This window comes from Pogoniulus pusillus, chromosome 3 (genome assembly GCF_015220805.1).
Source record: "Pogoniulus pusillus isolate bPogPus1 chromosome 3, bPogPus1.pri, whole genome shotgun sequence".
Lineage (NCBI taxonomy): Eukaryota > Metazoa > Chordata > Aves > Piciformes > Lybiidae > Pogoniulus > Pogoniulus pusillus.
Genome location: NC_087266.1, coordinates 49335643 through 49353616, shown reverse-complemented (window position 1 = coordinate 49353616; position 17974 = coordinate 49335643). Strand labels below are relative to the sequence as shown.

Sequence of the window (17974 nt, the reverse complement as noted above, 5' to 3'; positions counted from 1 at the left end):
CGCGGGGCCGCCGCGGGGCACGCCGGGGAGTGCACGCGTCCCCCCCTCCCCGCGGCCCCGCTAGGCCACACCTCTGCCCGCTGCGCAAGGCGAGGCCAGGCGGAGGCGCCGCGCCGCGATTGGCTGGGCCCTGCCCGCTTCGTCACGTGCGCGGAGCCGCTCTCCCAGTCCCCCGGCCCCGGCGCTCGCTCGCTGCCCGCCTGACTGCCTTCCCTCCCGCCCTCACTCGTCACGGCGCGGCCCGCTTCCCCCCGCCTGACTGCCTTCCCTCCCGCCCTCACTCGTCACGGCGCGGCCCGCTTCCCCCCGCCTGACTGCCTTCCCTCCCGCCCTCACTCGTCACGGCGCGTCCCGCTTCCTCCCGCCTGCCTGCTTCTCCTCCCCTCCGCTCTCGTCACGGCGCGTCCCGCTTCCTCCCGCCTGCCTGCTTCCCCTCCCCTCCGCCCTCGTCACGGCGCGTCCCGCTTCCTCCCGCCTGCCTGCTTCCCCTCCCCTCCGCCCTCGTCACGGCACGTCCCGCTTCCCCCCGCCCCCCTCTCCTCCCCCCGGCCCTCCCCTCGCGCGAGCCGCCGGGAGCCGCCGCCGGAGCCGCCTCGAAGGAGCTGGGAGCCGCCGCCGGGAGCTGCTGCCGTCGCCACCATGGCCGAGAACGCCGCCGCCGCTGCTGCCGGCCTGGAGAACCACCGCATCAAGAGCTTCAAGAACAAGGGCCGCGACGTGGAGGTAGATGCGGGACCGATGGGGCCCCGGGCGCGCCCGGCCTCCGCCTCCGGCGGGCGCGAGAGGAGGGGCCGGGGCCTGGCCGCGCTTGCAGCGCTGCCGGCGGGCGGCGGGAAGGAGGCGGGGAGCAGCCGCCCGGGGCGGGCGGCGGCGGGGAAAACGCCCGCGAGGTTTTTTTTTCTTCTCCGTCATGCGGGTGCGGCCGGCGGGGGGCGGAGGAGGCAGTAGCGGCGGCGGGGGGAAGGGTTGGCGCTGCCGGGCCGAACGCGGCCCCGCCGCGCCCCCTCTGCCGCCTGCCTGGTTTACTGGTGTGCGGAGAACCCGGTGGGCCCGGGGCTGGAGGCGGTGTCCGTGCGGGGCCGGCAGGCGGCGGGATATACCATCCCCCGCTCTCTCCGCGTCCCCTCCTCCCGCCGCGTTCCTTTCTCCCACTCCAGCTGCCTCCCCGTCCTGCCTCCTCTCCGCGCCCCCTCCCCCGTCCTCGGCAGGGTCGGGGCTCCGATGGGCTGGACAATGGTGCCGGCTGCCTTTTGTGCCAGCCCCTCTGGGCGGTAGTAGCCTTTCCGCTGGGGCGAGGGGCTGCCCTGCCCGTGCTCCTGTGCCCCGCTGTGCCACTGCCGCACACGGAGGCCTATGCTGGAGACAGGGGCTGCTCCCATGCTGTACTGTACACTGCTGACCGTTTTTACTGCCTGTACTGCCTTAAATCAACATTGGTTTATTTTATTTTGAATTGGTAGCACACAAGTAATCGTTTTCTATGTGTCTCCATCTAAATCGGGAAGGAGTGTGGTGGTTACTAAGACTAATGGGGTATGAGTTTACTGCCCCGGATTTGAGAGGCACTGGGTGATGAGAAGTTATTCCCTGGAGAGACTGCGAAGGTCTTCTCAATGCGTGTGCCATTACTGGTGACATCTTCAATTCTAGTCGTAAATGAAAAAAGGAAGAAATCCTAAATCTTGCGTTTAAGCTTCTGTAGTAGGAAAGATAGGGTGAGGAATTTCTTCTGAAATCAGGCTAGGGTTGACATCGGATTACGATTCACTACAGTGAAAACCTAAATATGTGTCAGATGACTTGGAAAGCGCCCTCAGGTGAAGTCCATGCTTCTGTTGATCTTATCCCTTAAATTCACATCTGTAATCCATAGGGATGATACTTTGCTCTTTTATTCACACCTCTGCTATTGTTTGGGTGGAGACAATTTTATGCAGGTCAGGCTTAGCAGCAGCAATGCCTTTAAGATGACATTCATGGTGTAAACCAATCTTAATTTTTATTTAGCTTAGTGACAGTGAATTTTACAGAAAATATTGTATGTCGAGTGTGATAGCTTCAGCACTTCTGTCTAACATTAGTAAATGTTAAAGAGTAACTAAAAATTGCCCATCCTTGTGTTTAGCAGTTTCTTTTCAGGGTGAGGGGGAGGTGGTGTGGTGGGTTTCTTTTTCCCCTCTCATCCAGTGAGACACTTCCTGCTGCTTCTCATTCATTTTGTCCTTGTCTCATCTCCCTGTATTGCTTGCTGGCTTTGTGTTGCTTTCTCAGTCACTGGCCTGGATCCATCAGAGCTCTAAACAGGGAAAGGTTAGGTATGTTCATGCCTGGTGTGAACTGATCTGTCATCCATACTTGCTTATATTATAGCATACCCGAGAGGAGGGGAATTAAATGTCTGCCTCTGTGGGGAAGAAGAGAGTTGACTGCCTAAGCTTTACTGAAATTAATTACACCAGCCCAGCTAAGATATCTTAACTCTCATTTCCTCCTGAAGGGGAGTAATTTTGGAATAGGGTATTTGCTGTTACAGAGAAGTAGATCCTCTGGGGTTGTTTTCCAGTGTGCTGACTGGCTTCTTTTTGTGGATGAGCATAGGACTGTTTGGTCGATAGCTCCACAATGTTGATGTGATTAAAGCTTTCAACCATGCTTTTGAAAAGGGCTGAAATCATAAGGAGCATCTTTTTTTTTTTTTTTGGGGGGGGGGGGCAACAAAGAGATAAAATACAGAAAACTATAAAAGTCCTATAGCTATGGAGATATACTAATTAAATTTAGATTCATTTAAAGAACTGTAGAAGAGTAGAAATATGCCTTTCAAAATAACTTAAGTGTCTGAAATTTTTTATTCAACTTCATTTTGGACTCTTTTTTTTTTTTGGTCATGGTACTTAATTTAAAAGTTCACGTTAAAAGTATCCTTCTGAGTAAAGTTTATCTAACTGAAATTTCCTGAAGTAAAACAATGTAGGTTAAGTGTATAGTGGGGAATGAAGGAGTACAGCATGCTGTATAATTGCTGTTACTTACCACATTTCTCTTAGAAACTGGTACGCAGGCTGAACTGCTGATTGGATAGTTTGTATTTACTGAAAGTTATTAGTTCTCCATCAAATGTTTATTTTATAAATCAAATATGTACTTCCCCACCATTGGCAGTTATACTTGTTCTCATCTCTGTGCTGCAGTCAGGAGTTTTATGTAGAGATCATGCCTCTGGTTTTATCTGCCTTGGAAATGGGGAGGCATCAGTGCTATTTTGGCCTTGGTCTGCATCTATGCATTTTGTCAAATTCCATCAAAGAGAAAATAAATGGTTAGGATGATGGAGCAATAAATCGTGGTCTGGTATTTAGATTTTAACCTTTGGAAAATCTGAAATATTCAAAGCCATATGCTTTCAAGTTTGAAAACAGTGGCTTTTGAGTCACCTTTTGCCTAGAGACAGTCACTGCCTTTGAACTCACTGGACTTGAATATATTCTTTAGTAATCTTCCTTTGACTTCTAATAAATAATGAGGAGTTAGTATTGATCCCCTATGGGTACAGATTCTTCTTTCGGACCAAAATACTTCTTTAATTTGTAGTTATCTCATATGTTATTACTGGGTTTGCTAGGCTATGTACGTCTTTTTGTTAATACAACTTTAAGGGAAACAAAAGATGTGGCAGTACTTTTGTTTTATGTTAAGACAGACCTCAGTACTTCATGCAGCTTCTCACTAGGCTCCTTTTGTAAGAGCAAAGAAACAGATCTGTTGAGCAGAAGTCAAAACTTCTCAATCTGTGACCTTCACACGTTCACTTTACTTTTCCTAGTTTCACATTTGAGTGGAAGTTAAAGTTTTTTGCTGCCTCTGTTAAGGAGGTAGAGCTGCGTATGCAGAACAGGAAAACTGATTTTGAGTTTAGCCCTCTGAAGGTATAATATCCAAGTCAAAAGCCAGTAACAAAGTACTACTCACATAAAATGAGTTTATGTTCTTGCTTTTGTTTGTTGAGACTCTTCTATTTTTATAGGTACTGACATATGATTAGCAGCAGACAGAGCTAACCTAAACCTGCAGAGCTAATGAGGAGCCAAGACATTAGTGACTTCATCTGGACAAATGACTTCCAGAGAGTTTCTCCTCAAAATCCTCTCAATGTTACATTCTCCAGAGATACAAATGGGTTCTTAAAATGGTCACTTATATGAAGAAAAACCTTTCTTGTGTTAATCTGAGGCTTGCAGTCTTAAATCTTGGTGGATTTCTTGTAACTGTATAGCCCTGATTATTCCAACACAATTGAGGAGAAATTGAAATCACTTCATTTGTAATGCCTCGTACAACTGTTGCATTTATATGTTTATATTGATATCTAATTAGCCTAGATTTTAGAAAACCTAATTTGAACCTTCTTTTATTATTATTTTTTTTCTGTTTGCAGTTCTCCAGCTTCATTCTTTGCCTACTAACATCCTTTTTATATTGTTTTAGTCCTCCGTCTTCTTGGACTAGAAGTGTAACTTACTCTTTATTACAATAGCAGACATCCATATGCTGGATCTCCATTCTGATGTTTAAGGTGACAGATCAAATACTTCAGCCCATTTCTTTTTGTCAGGATTAGTCAGCATCCCTCACTAAAACTGAGGAAAAAATCCTGAGGAATGGAGATGTAATTTGTAGGACTGTTTGCATGACTTAGGTTGTTTTTTTTAATGTGTGATACAGTGAGCCTGTGTGGTCATGTAATTAGCAAAGTGCATACTGCATCAAAAGTAAAGCCCCTTTTTTAGTAAAAAACAAACAAAAGGCAAGTAAAACCTACTAGTGAAGAGTTAGTTATGTTCTGTAAAAACATTTCAATAGCTGGGATTAAAATCTTCTCTTTTCTATGCTTGTCTTACGATTAGGAGTATGAACACAAGTCCTTCAACTTATTTTGCTTAGACCATAGGATTAACCTGAAATTTGTTGAAGGCTATTTTCCTAAAAGACACATAGCTACTCTACTCCTCTTTTGAGTTTAAACTTCAGAGGTCCTGGCCATGAATGTTTTTTTCCCCAGTTTTGGATTTTTTTTTTGCGGGGGGAGGCTTGGGGGAAGGGCATTTGTATCATCTTTGGATCCAGGGACTTTAAAAGAATCCATTTTTATTCTGTATCTTCAGCATCTAGACACCAGATGAGGCAGAGAAAGAAAGAGGGCTTAGCCATCACCAGCTCTATCAGCTTTGGTGTATTTACTGTTGCTGCGTTACTAACAGTGTGGGTCTAGTTCATGAGGGTGCTTGGAGTTTGGTCACATTTTTCTGTCATGCTGCCATGACTTCCTTGCCAGCAGAAGACTCTAATTCTGGGGATGCCAAGTCTGTGCAGTGTCTGAGCACCTGAGGAAGGTGAAGGTACTCTAGCTGTGCAATATTAAGAATGAGTACACATGCTGCTACGAGTGCAGATCTTGCTGCTGTTCGTTCTCTGCATTGACTAGTTTTACTGTCTCCCTACTCCCCTCAAACATTGTCTGTAACAAATAAGGCTTGTAGCAGTATCAGAAATCCTGTTATTCCCATCTCCTTTGCAGCAATCCAGTTTTTTTCAGAAGTTTGCTTTTACAGATTGATCATCTTTCTGCTTTTCACTTTGGTGCAAGAGTGGATACTGGAAAAAGGAGGCCTGGGAGTAAGGCTGTAACAGCTGATTTAAGTTGGCTTGAGGTACTGTAGCTGCTGTCCCAATAGCCATACTGGCTGGGTGAATCTTGGTAGTTTTGAGTGGAAGCAACTGTGTCAGGTAGCTTTCTGCTGGGGACTAGATTTGATGTAAGATATGGTACTACTATGCACAGTTTCCAAGCTGTGACTCCTGCAGCTTCTTTATTACTCTTTCAGGCCAGTACATATACTCCTGGGAAAATACAGATGTAGATCATCGTACCTTGAAAATAATTACATGGGTAGGAAGAAAGATACAGATGTAGGAAAGAAGTTGGTATTGCTATGGAATTCTCTAAACTTTAGTTAGTCTGCAAGTAAATAGTACAGTGCTGTGAAACGTTAGCAACTGCTGGCAGAAAACAAACACCTAATGAATCCACTTAGATATGCTGTCTTTTATTTTCCTTGTGAAGTTCTAAAGGACTTGAATGTATTGCATTTTGAAGCATTTGAAGACATGGATACCTTAGGAAGTCATTGTTTATTTCAGAACTGCCTGTGGAGAAAACAGTTTGGAGATGGCATCTCACGGTGAACATAATCTTCATAAGCTGATTGGGATCTCTGCTTGCTGTATCAGGGCCCAGTTATTGTTTGTTGTTGTGATAGATCGAGCCTTAGCTAATCTTCCTGTAATTAGTTTGTTTTTCTCCATTCTTATATATTTCTAATACTGTAGCAGTTGCACAGATAGCTTAAAAGCTGCTTCTATTAGAGGGTTGATTTTTAACTTGTAAACTGTCAAAGTCTGGTCAGTGTTGATAGCAGTGTAACTCTTACTAGTTTAAAGAGCACTTTAACTATTTTTATATAAGTTCTATGAGGCTTTTCCAGCACAAGTCCAAGTGGGAGACTTTGTCCTCAAAACTGTGCTATCAGAAAAGAGTGATCGAGAGGATGTACCAGCTACGAGTGAGTGATCAGGTTTGTGTTTATTGTGGGACTGAAAGTGGAATGAGGCATCTAATTTATGAGATGAGGCTAGAAGAGGCAGTGAACTGTTTGAAGGTGATGGGGTGTGTCATCAGGTAGTAAAGACAAATTGCCAAGTGAACTGACTTGAAAAAAAATGTAACCCCTGTATATTATCAAAAGATAGGCACTATCAGTTATCTCCAAAATACCTGGTGCTGTGAGACTTGAGACTGAATATTCTTGATTACTTCTGTTACAGCAGGAGCTGTGGGGTTTACATTCCATTGCACAAAATTTGACATAGGTGATCAAAAGAGCTAGTTTCTTCCAGAAAGTTAGACCTGCATCAGAACTGTGCCTCGGAGTGAGCTAGTTGCAAAGCTCCTCATGTTTCTTTAATTTTCTGCTCGCTTGGTTTCCCAAGCCAGCCCTTCATGCCTGGGGAAGGCCAGTTGTGGCTCAGAGAGGTCAGTGTGGATAGGAGAAGGTATACCTTTGTCTGGCGATATTTAGTTGTTGGGTTGTTACTCATTCATAGTCAGATTGACACCACTGAGCCTGCTGGGGAAACACCATATCGTTTCTTCTGGGTCAGCTGGCACATGTCTCTTTTTTTAGGTTAAATGTTTTGTAAACTCTAAAGTTTATTTTGTGTGTATTTAACAAATGGTGGCAGAAGAAGACACAAATTAGTATCCTCCTCATTCAAACATCCATTACTGAATGACTTGTTTCCCTCATTCCCTCTTGTCTGACTAGCTGAAGATCTCTTCTTGGATATTTTTAACCTTGGTTATTGTCAAATTCGGTAACAGGTGAACTTTGGAGGTAATGATAGTTGATTTGCCAAATCAGCTTTAAGAAATTACTTCCTCATAGTTTGACTTGTTAGCCTTGATAGAGATGTATTTTAATAAGTGCTCAAGCCCCATTGCAAACTTGCTGGTGTAGAACATAGTGAAAGCTCATCTGCATGAGACAGTGGCCAGGTATTCAGACAAGGTTCTAGAGTGACTTGTGGCCAAGTTGTCAGAGATGCACTAAGGGATTCCTGGACAGGTGTGTTGAGAGACTTCAGGTTTGCAGTTCTTAGAGGTATGTCCTAGTCTTTGCCTTTTCTTGGTTGACTACAGTGTAAGTCAAAATTGATGAATTGACCCAGAGAGGTGTTTTGTCTCTTAGGTAAGCTAAAGTCACCTGAACTAGCAGATACTATCTTTACGTGAGGATTTTTGACATAGGGTCTCTTGTTTCTTTTCATGCATGCAAATGGTAGATACAAAGTCAGTGGTAGTGATTTCCCTGCACCAAACTTTTGACCTGCAGCCTGGCACAGAAGGCTTTCCACATCAAGAGAGGTGAGATCTTGTTAACAGCTGTTTGTCAAGAGTGTAAGAACACAGGCTGGAAATGGCTAGTGTATGGTAACACTGAACAAAGAGCAACCTCACAGACAAGAAGAGATGCTTGAGAAGCTCTGACACAGGCAGTACCCTCTTCCCATACTCTTTGCTGGTAGGGATATGGCCCATTTTACCTCTGTGCTCAGTGTAACCTGTGTGTCTGTGGGCACTGCAGCTGTAAGGTCTGGAGTTTTGTGTGTGTTCTTGTCCAACAAGACCCCAATGTCTAAGCACCTTTGTAGAGCTAGCTGCTGTTCTTTTCATGAGAGGATGTATAAGCTCGTGATTATGGGATTTTGGGAAAATGAAGGTATCTTTGAGGCAAGAAGTGTGATACTCAAAACATTCAAATGGCAGAAACTTGAAATATGTTATATTAAGAATTGAGGTAGAAGCACCTAGAATTCCTGATACTGAAAGGGTTAAATTAGAAGGATTGCTGACAAGGTTCCTAAAATATTATGGGGTATTGCTGGAATGTATTTTTTAATTCCCAGGGCTCCATCATCTTCCTTGATTGTCAGCTGAATTTGTTTTCTCTTGCATCTTGAGCAGAATGATCTCTTCATAGATTTAATTAGGCAGCTAGCACATGCTTAATCTTTTTTCTGCCTTTTGATTATGTCTTTCAAAAAATGGGGAAAAAGTGATTTAAGCCATGTAATGTTACACTAAAAAAGATGGCTGTGGTTGAATGTAGACCAGAAGAGGGACTTGAATTGTTTTTTACGTGGTGCCCTGTGGATGCATGCAAATTAAAATTGTTTTTCCCTTTGATAGGTGCAACCATAGGACTTTATTTTTTTCACTTCACAGGGAGGTGTTCATAAAGTACATTATAGAATAATTGTTAGAGGTACTTAGATATGATAGTTGAAGAGTGTGTAAGTATCTGGGAAGGAGGAGTCTTTGTTCAAACATAGATTGCACAAGAAGGTATCTGTGTGGTATCTGGTGTAATGAGTTGTTTGGGTTTTGTTTGTGTGGTTTTTTGTTTGTTGTGTTTTGGATTTTTTTTGTGGGCGAGGTGGGGTTTTTTGTTATTTTAGTTTTTCATTGGTTTGCTTTTGTGTATGCAGGGTGTTTTTTTTCTTCCTGGGGTAAACTAATATAAATGTTTGGCAAGCTTAAGAATGTCTAATGTTCTGTGGCTTTTGCTCCAGAAGTCTGTGAATCCTTGCTGACCAAACACCTAATTTTCTGATTAGGTCCTTGAAAATGTAATTTTACAACTTTATGAAAGCTTTTACATTCAAAAGAATTGAAGTCTTTATGCTGATCTAAAGATCAAAATTTTAGTCTGATGTTTGCACCTGGATACTGTGAACAGTAATTTTAATTTTCTTGGCTGTGTTTTGCTTTTGTAGTGTGCAAAAGTAAGGCAAATATTGTGTCTAAAGTGTGCCGTTGAAAGTGATGGATTAAGTATCTGGTAACACCTGTTGGGCAAAAGCTCAACCTATACTGTCTAGGCAATAGAAGAGAAAAGGGACTCTAGGAATGGCAATCAACTCTTCTGCTTGAACAGACAAGTCAGTGTACTTTCCCCTCTGAGGTGGGGGAGTGGGAAGGACGCTTGCTTAGAAAATCTGGGAGAGGACAGAGGTGGTGATACGTAGGTGCTTCACTTACTCTCCCTCAAGGACAGGATGAACTTCTGTTTCTGTGAGGTTTTTAAGACGTCTGCTACACTGTTTCTGCAGTACAGGCAAATAACAAGTATCTTTTCTTGTTCACATATGTGACTAGGGGTCTGGGTACTGGTGAAAACAGATCCTGTAGCGTCAAATTGTACCAAATTTCAAACCCTTTTATCTTCAGAGTGTGTCAGAAAGCCTTAGTCTTCGAATTTAAATGGTAAATAGGAATAATTTGTAGTTGGTTATCCACTGATTGTGGTGCTTATGTGGCATATTGCAGTATTCAGATGATGCAGAGCTGGCATTACTGTAAAATTCATTGTCTCTTCTGTTTCTAAAAAGTACAGGAAAAGAAGACTTAATACAGGTATTATTTAGACCAGTAGTTTCTTTTAGACTGCAGCACAAATAACTAACTCCACAGATAAGTTCTTATATCCACTTACCAAAGTAGACATAGCAATGGCTGCTTTGTCGCTGCTCTTCAGAGCGCTATGTGGGTAGGTTCTTGTTAGGACTACAAGAACAAACAAGTATTTTGAGTGAGTTGGTGATTTTTGCTGCCTGCCTGTTGGCAGACCAGCAGTGATGAGTTAACATGGGATGCTATGGGATTACCTTGAAATTTTAGTTTGACTTCAGATGGACCCCGTATGACTGTGTGGTAAAGGTGTGGTTGATAGTCTAAAGATCCACATCTGACTGGAAATGCTGTTCAGTTTGTTACTGTCTGTAATGTCTTTGACTCACAACAGCAGTAGCTGGAAGTCTGCTAGGTTCTATCTTTACTCAGTTGTTTCAATAGAGAATTCCAGCTCTTTCATTGATTAAGAGTAGATAACGTGTTGCTTGTGCTCTAGACTGCTTTACATCCTTCAGTTATTGGTGCAATTTGTGTTGAATGCATCTAACTAAATTGTTTCAGGTCCAGTGTCCTGAGGATTGTTTGATATGTCTCTACTTGTGTATTTGGTAATTTGTATATACAAACTAAAACATGAGTGCTCATGTCTCACTTTCATGCTGGTAGTCCCTCAGTGTGCAGGTTAAACAAATGGCTAAGAGGATATTGGGACCTCAAAAATATGCTTTCAGAAAGGCTGGTAAGAACTAAACTTAGCAGTTGCTTTTCTTCCAAGTTCTTCTGGAACAGTAGAAGATAATGTGGATGGGCTTTCATGTGAGTCAGCTCCAGGTGCAACAATAATTGGAGGCTCGTGGCTTTTCTTATTGGCATGCATATCTGACTTCAGTGAGTCACTGCCCATCACTAAGTAAAAGGAGTTGTGGTGGATATCATACATCCAGTTTGCTGTGACTAGCCAGGTTCAGACACTCGAATTATCTTGTCACAGACTGGCTAGCAAAAACCAGCTGATACTCATTTTAAGGGCCTCAAACTAAGGGTGGAAAAAAAACCCTGCAAACCACCCAACATTGTGGCAGCTTGAACTTTTAAAGATCTGGTTTTCCTTCAGTGGCCTTCGTTAACCTGAAGGAACACAAATCCCAGACAGATCATGGCATAACAGACAGCAGTGTAAATGTTGCACTCTGCTTCTGATATACCTAGTACTGCGTTAAAGGTTACAAGTCAAAAGGGAGCATTCTCATTTTAATGTTCTGCAGCACACAGACAGTCTGAACCAAGTTTGAATACTTCCTGCAAAATAACCCAATGTTGCTCTAAGAAAGGAGCAAATATTTCTTGGTCAAGTAGTAATCTAATGAAATAAAACTCTCCTGGAGTGTCAGGTCAGGCGACAGGCACGCTGCAAGTGAATTTGGCTGCTTTGGTAGATCCATTGCTTGTACTGTGGAATCCATACCCCTGCCTGGATTTCTAACTGGTTCAGCATAATTTAATACTGAGTTTTGATAACAAAGCCAGAGGTGAAGTTGTTCTAACTTTGTAGCCTGTGATTGAAAAGAACATCACTTTTTCTTAGAAGGACAGTTTGGAGCTTTAGAGAAGCTAATTGGATAAATCTCAAAACTAGGTTTAGGGAGCAAGAATCAGCCTAGAGCATAAACTGGTGGAAAAAAAGGCTGGGTAACAGTCCATGATGCTTGTAATTAAAGGAATAAACCTAGCAGGAAGAGTTAACTTTGGCTAACCATTTGGTATGTACATCAACTCTTGTCACATCCAGAAAAGATAGAGGAGATCATTGCTACTAGTTATTTCAATTTTTATTGTGTTTACTTTCAGACTATCATGATGCTTTCCCAGAATTTAGATCTAGTAGTTCTTCTTGTGTTTGCTCACAGTTCTTGGAGTAAGCAATATACATTTTGGAAGTGTCAGCTGGTAGAGTAGCAGTGTTGCCTTCTATCAGCGTCTCTTTGGTTTTGCCTGCAGCCAGCTGAACGACAGTAAGTAGAGCAGTATCATCAGTCTGAGCCTCAACTTCGCACTTACTAAAAAATCATATTCCTGTGGCAAATATGGAATATTTAACTTCTGATGGTAACCAAACAGGCAGCTGCCAACCTTCATCCTCTCTTGTATACAAAAAATGACTTGCCTTTTTTTTTCCAGCCCAGCCCCAGCCCATCTCCTGAGGCTTCTGCATTTTGGTGTCATTGCCGTATTTCATGTTCATTAAGAGGTGCCAGAGAAGAAATGAGGAATAAACAGGATAAAAAAACAGTGTTTACTTCAGCAATACAAACACCTTCTCCTTTCACTGTATGGCACCACACCTGTGTTGTGAAGTATCTAAACTATACTCTAGGGTATGCTTATATGCAAGAGGGGAGGTATTAGTTAAATCCAATCCAGCTGTTGGAGCTGGGCCAGATTCTTTTCCTTCAGTTAGGCAGGTGGAAGTAGTCTGGAACTGACTTGCAAGTGCTAGATCTTTGGGTATCCTGTATGTTTAATCAAGCTACTGTCTCATTTATCTAGGGTAGCTCTTTCCTTTAAGCACATACCTTCTGATTTTTTTTTTGAGAGGCAAGAACAGAAATAAAGATTTAAATGACCTGTTACATTTCAGTGAGTTTATAGTTGCAGAGAAATTGGAATCAGTCAGTGAATTTGTTCTCTTTTGACTTTCCAAAGTAAAAAAATGTGCATCTTAAAAATCCTGAAAACGTTTCTTTTGCATCCACAGAATATCCACTGACATGGGTGCGTGGTGTTCACCTTGCCAAGCTGAGCCTGGCTTTCCCACTTCCTTGGACTAGCTGGTGGCACATAAGTGTGCAGGAGGGTAGCGATGGCCAGCTACCTGCTTATAGGGCAGCTGCACAGGCAATAGCTCTGTGCTGTGTGACATAAAAAATACTTGCTGCCTCTCCATCACTGGTGTTTTCTGGACTTGCTCCTGTTGCAATGGACATGATGTAAATATGATGACTAAAAGATGGCACTTCTCAGATAGCCCACTTAATGAGGTGGCTAGTTTAGGCAACGCCACACTGAGCACCAGTTCTCATTATTTCAGTGGTAAGCAGATTGCTAGTCATGAAACGTTGGTTCTGTTTTAATCTTCCTTCTGACACAACTGATGTGGATAAAAATGGTTAAAATTTCACATAATTTACTGTTGCAACATTTGGCTTTTGGTATAGAGAATTTTGCATTACTAAAGACCTTATACATGAGCTTCATTTTTAGTTTCGCTTTAGAATTCCTTATCCCAGTGTCCTGGGTTAGGGCAGATCCCTCCCCGGGAGAATAAACTCACTGCAACACTTTTTTCTGGAAAAAAGTCAGGAAAAATGAAATTGTATTTCTATAGTTTAAATATAACAGTACAAGGAGAATAAACTATTACAAAAATAAAATATCCTTAAGGAAGATGGGGAAGGGGTCAAGCAGCGGCAAAGCAGCTAAAACAGCAGCGAGGGAAGATAGCAGCGGGCGCAGCAGAAGCAGCGAGGGGAGGATACAAGCTGTGCCTGCAAATTAAAGCTCTTGATGCTCCAATGAAATAGTTAACTTACCCATTGTCGCCACTATATGGCCTGTCTCTAGGATGTTCACCTCTCCACTTAGACCTTCCACTTCTAAGTTGCTCTGTTGGGAATTTTTTTGGTGTCTTAGCTAGAAATCTAGCTCAAACAGCCACACCCAGCGTGACAAAGGGAAAGTAAAGACTTGAGCTTCTCAGGTTGTATCATTCGCACATTTAATAGTTTCAGGTTTCTTATTTGTGCTGTAACTGGGGATGAAGTAATCTTACCAACTATCCAGAGTTTCTTGTCTCCGAAAGTGATATACTTAGGGGACTTTAAAGTGCTTCTCATCAATTAAAATTGATTTTTAGATATGAAGTAGAAAATTCAAATTAACAGAAACCCAAAGACTAGTTCAGATCTTTCATCACGAATGAGATCTAACTTGCATGAAACAGTAGCAGTGTTTTAAATCATTCTTTCAAGAGAAGGAAGGGTTATTCTGACTGCTTTGAGACCTGATTTTTGTCTTTTTGAGTTAGCCTGAATTTTCTTCTTGTAGTTTCATATAACTTTGGTAGGGCTTTGAGTTGTTTGTTGTAGTGTTTGGGTTTGTTTTTTTGGGGGGAGGGTTGGTTGGTTGAGTTTTTTTCCCCAAGATAAACACACTACATATTTCCTAGAGGGCTTTGGAAAATACTCTTTTGTTATAACGTGCATTAGACACTGCAGCTGACTGGTTTTATGATTCATTGTGTTTGGTGATTTTATTTGTTGGTTGTTTCGTTTGTTTGGGTTTTTTGTTGTTGGTTTGGTTTGGTTTTTTGTTTGTTTTCAGGAGCTCTATGAGTTGTCTTTGCAGGTAGTTTAATGAATTAGGCAGTGAAACTAACTTTTTGTTGTTGATGTTAAATGAAGGCTCAGGAAGCTTTCTAGGCTCGATTCTGTTAAAGTCTTCATGCTACTCGAAACTTCTAAGTAATCTCTTTTTTCTTTTCTTTGTTGTTGTTTGCTAGGGAGGTGTTCATAGGCTGTCTTAAGGCATCAAGTAGTGGTGTTACAGTGGTGATAATTGCTCCTTAACGTGCAGTTAGCATCTTAGGCAGCTTTGTACAGAATTTCACAGTTGGTAGCTGTGCAGTCAGTGTGGTTGAGCAAAAGGATCCCAAATGTTCAGTCACTTAAAAATTGTTTGAATGGGCTAGTGGTAAGGGTTACTGTTACGGTGATAATTTCAGAGTTCTCTTAGCCATTGCTTTTTGATATGAAAAGTTTTAAGTAGTTTCATATTCTGTGGCAAGCTATTGTCTGAAAAATCAGGAAAGCAGTTCCTTTCTCCACAGGTGGCTCTAAAACAGCTTTGAGTGTCTGGTCAGCCTGTTTTTGGAAGAGAGATACCAGAACTGATGAAGACGCCTGTATTCTGTGTCATTTCTGCCCAGCTGAACGTGTCGAAGACAGTTCTACAAGGAGTGGCGTTCTTTGGAGCCTCTTTCTGGGACTGGAGACTTGCTTTGCTTTCAAGGCCTGGTGTCTCTTAAATAGCTTGGGTTTTTTTTGTCAACGTAGCAATTTTGTGTTTTGTATCACTGTGAAACAAAGTTTCCTTGCAGCCCTTATCACAACAGCCCTAATGTGTGTAGTGATTTCTTTACTGGCATATGAAAATAGTTTCATCTTAGGGAACTAGTGGTTATTTTTTGTTTCAAGTGATAGGTGAGGGAGAGATGTTTGGCAGGTAATGCTTTGTATCTAGCTTTGGAAGAGTGTTCGAAGGGCAGCAGTGAGAACACTTACTTATCTAACAGCATCTAGCAGTTTTTGGGGAGGTTCTGGTTTATTCTGTAAAATACCAAAATGCTGAGGAACTTGAAATTAGAAATACTTTTAACTTGTAGCATGACTTTACAGGTCTTGGTGCATTATTGTGGTTATGTCAAAAACACTGGTAGCAATTGTTCTTCACAGAGAAGAAATCTCTTGGTACAAAAGCTTTATGAACTTAGGTCTGACGAGTCATCTAACAATGAAGATGTAATGTAGCACAGCTTGGTATGTGTTGTATGCTCTTTTTTCTTACTAGTACATGCTGACTGATAATTATTTTTACTTTGTGCCTTGGGTGTTGTTCAAGCAGCCTTGCAGTTAATGGTGTTGCAGGAATAAACTGCTATCTTTTTTGGGGATTTGTAACATTTTGCCTCTGCTGAAGTTTTACTTCTTGAGGTTTGGGAGGCTTGTTTGTTCATTTGGAAGGCTTGCTTTTTAATTTTAATTATTTTTTGTCTGAAACAGTTCAGATTTGTCTTGAGAGTAAGTTTTAAGGTGTGCTGTTGCAGTGTAAGATGGAGTTACTTGTACTTCAAGCAGAGAAGTGGCTGAAGCCTGACACTGGGTGCCAAATACTCTATTAGGTCCACTGGTAACATCTCACTAGGTTTCAACTAGTTTTGCATGTACAGTCTAGCAGATGGTAGTCCTTCCAGTCTGGAAGGTGATAATGAATTCATGGGGTTAAGCTGCAGAATAATTTTGTCTCTTCACCCTGTTTTAGCTGACCTATGTTATCTGGGGAAAGTGTTTATCCTTTCTAGTACCGTATAAATCTCTAGCAAATGCATATCAGTTCTCTGCGTGCTGAGGCTTGCAGCTAGTACAGAAATATGGCATTCTCCTTACAGTGGTAATGCTTTCTTAAAGGGAGGCTTGCAGTGGTACTTAAGATTGCTTCTTTTATATGGTGCTGGATTATAGTGTGTTTACTACTTGAGGCTGTAGGAAGGTGCTGATAACCTGCTGTATTTCTAAAATGCATCATCAGAAACACAGGCTTTACATATGCCAAATCAGTAAGAAAATTAACAACCACTGAAGCCTGCAAGTTTTGAAATGAAGGTTGTAAAAGCCCATCAGGAAACTCCAGGATGTAGTATGGTGCTCTATGTATACCTGCATTTCCTGTAATCAGATGAGGTTAAAGCATGGTTTTGATCTTAATACTATGGCCTCTCAAGGCAAGGATGGAAAAATTGCAAGCATTTGTAAGGCTATCATAGAGCAGTCTATCCCTAGGGTATGAGCTTCTGTGATAAAGAAGAAAAACTGGGGGAACAATTTCATCAAATTCCAATTAAGTAGCAGGCATAAAACTAGGGAGTCAGGCCAATGTGAGGTGCACACAAAGCGGTTTCATGTGCAGTCTATGAATGCAGGGATTGACATGTATGAAGTGGAACTGACAGTCTTAAATATATTGGTATACAATGGTCATCCATATGTGGGGGACATGAAGTATTGGGTTAGAACTACTGTTAGCATACAACTAGCTGAAAGCACTGGTCGTGATCTACCATGGCAACCAACTTTGAACTGCCAGAACGCACCATTAGCTCTGTGGGACCTTCAGTTCTATATACCTGTAGGAGGACTGTAGCCTTAGTGGTGCAATCTTATGGTATTCTGGTGACCCCGACATGCAGAATTTTTAAAGATGCTGTGCCAGCAGGAGCCTTGGCAAGACTGGGAGCCCTTAGTTCAGTAGGGGCCAGGTAATCTTTATTAGTTCTGTGGAAGTTATGGCTAAGTGCTATCCGCAGTTACTAACCTTACCCTGTGAATGGTGAACCATCTCTGGACTTTATGGTGAGTACTGCCTGTTCAGCCTTCTAAAGGAGCAAAATGTACCAAAGCTGCTTTGAAAGAGGAACCGTGTGTAAATTTCAAAGGAAATGCAGCCAAAAAGGTAAAACTCAGGTAGTATGGTGGTTGCTGTAAGAAGACTACCAAAGGTCAGAAGATGTATGCCACTAGTCAGCAAAAATGTCCACAGGGTTGATAATCTTTTTGAAGAATGTTTCTAAAGAGTGGTAGCTTGCTGAATGAGGAGAAATCTGTGTGGATCTTACACATCAAGTGTAAAACCATAATGGCACAGTCAAATGCTTTGAAGATCAGCTTGGTGAAAGTGAAGAACTAGTAAAAACAAATCTAGACAGAACTGTAATAGGGTATGATCAGTGGGCCTGAAATAATAGAAGTATGAAACAAAACTGAGACACCAGCTGAAAATCTGAGTGAATTATTTGCCCCTGGAAAGAAGCTGAGGGTCTTCCCTGTAGAGTCTTTGTCGATGAATGACTCTGAGTAACTGTCTTTTGTCAAAGCATTGGTAGAAGAGGGCTTAGAGTAAACTGATGAAATGAGAAGTAATGCCCTGCCTGGGACTACACTGTGGGTTTTTTTGTTTTTCTAAACAAAAACTATCAAGCTGCTGAACTGTTCAACATAGTATAGTCTTCCCTAAGCCTCCCTTGCTTCCAAAGAGAGGTAGATGGCAAATGTATGTTTTTTTCCTTAAAGGTCTGATCTTTTTCTGCCCACTAGAAATTGTTCTAGAGTATTT

General features: G+C 42.2%; 1 protein-coding gene across 1 annotated transcript in view; it reads left to right on the top strand.

Moving 5' to 3' along the window:
* Nucleotides 1-469: 469 nt before the first annotated feature.
* KPNA3 (karyopherin subunit alpha 3) overlaps nucleotides 470-17974 on the top strand; it is a 46353-nt gene continuing 28848 nt past the window's right edge. The window contains exon 1 of the mRNA XM_064176092.1: nucleotides 470-723. Coding sequence (XP_064032162.1) covers nucleotides 640-723 — 84 coding nt within the window. The 5' untranslated portion in view covers nucleotides 470-639. The remainder of the gene's footprint in view (nucleotides 724-17974) is intronic.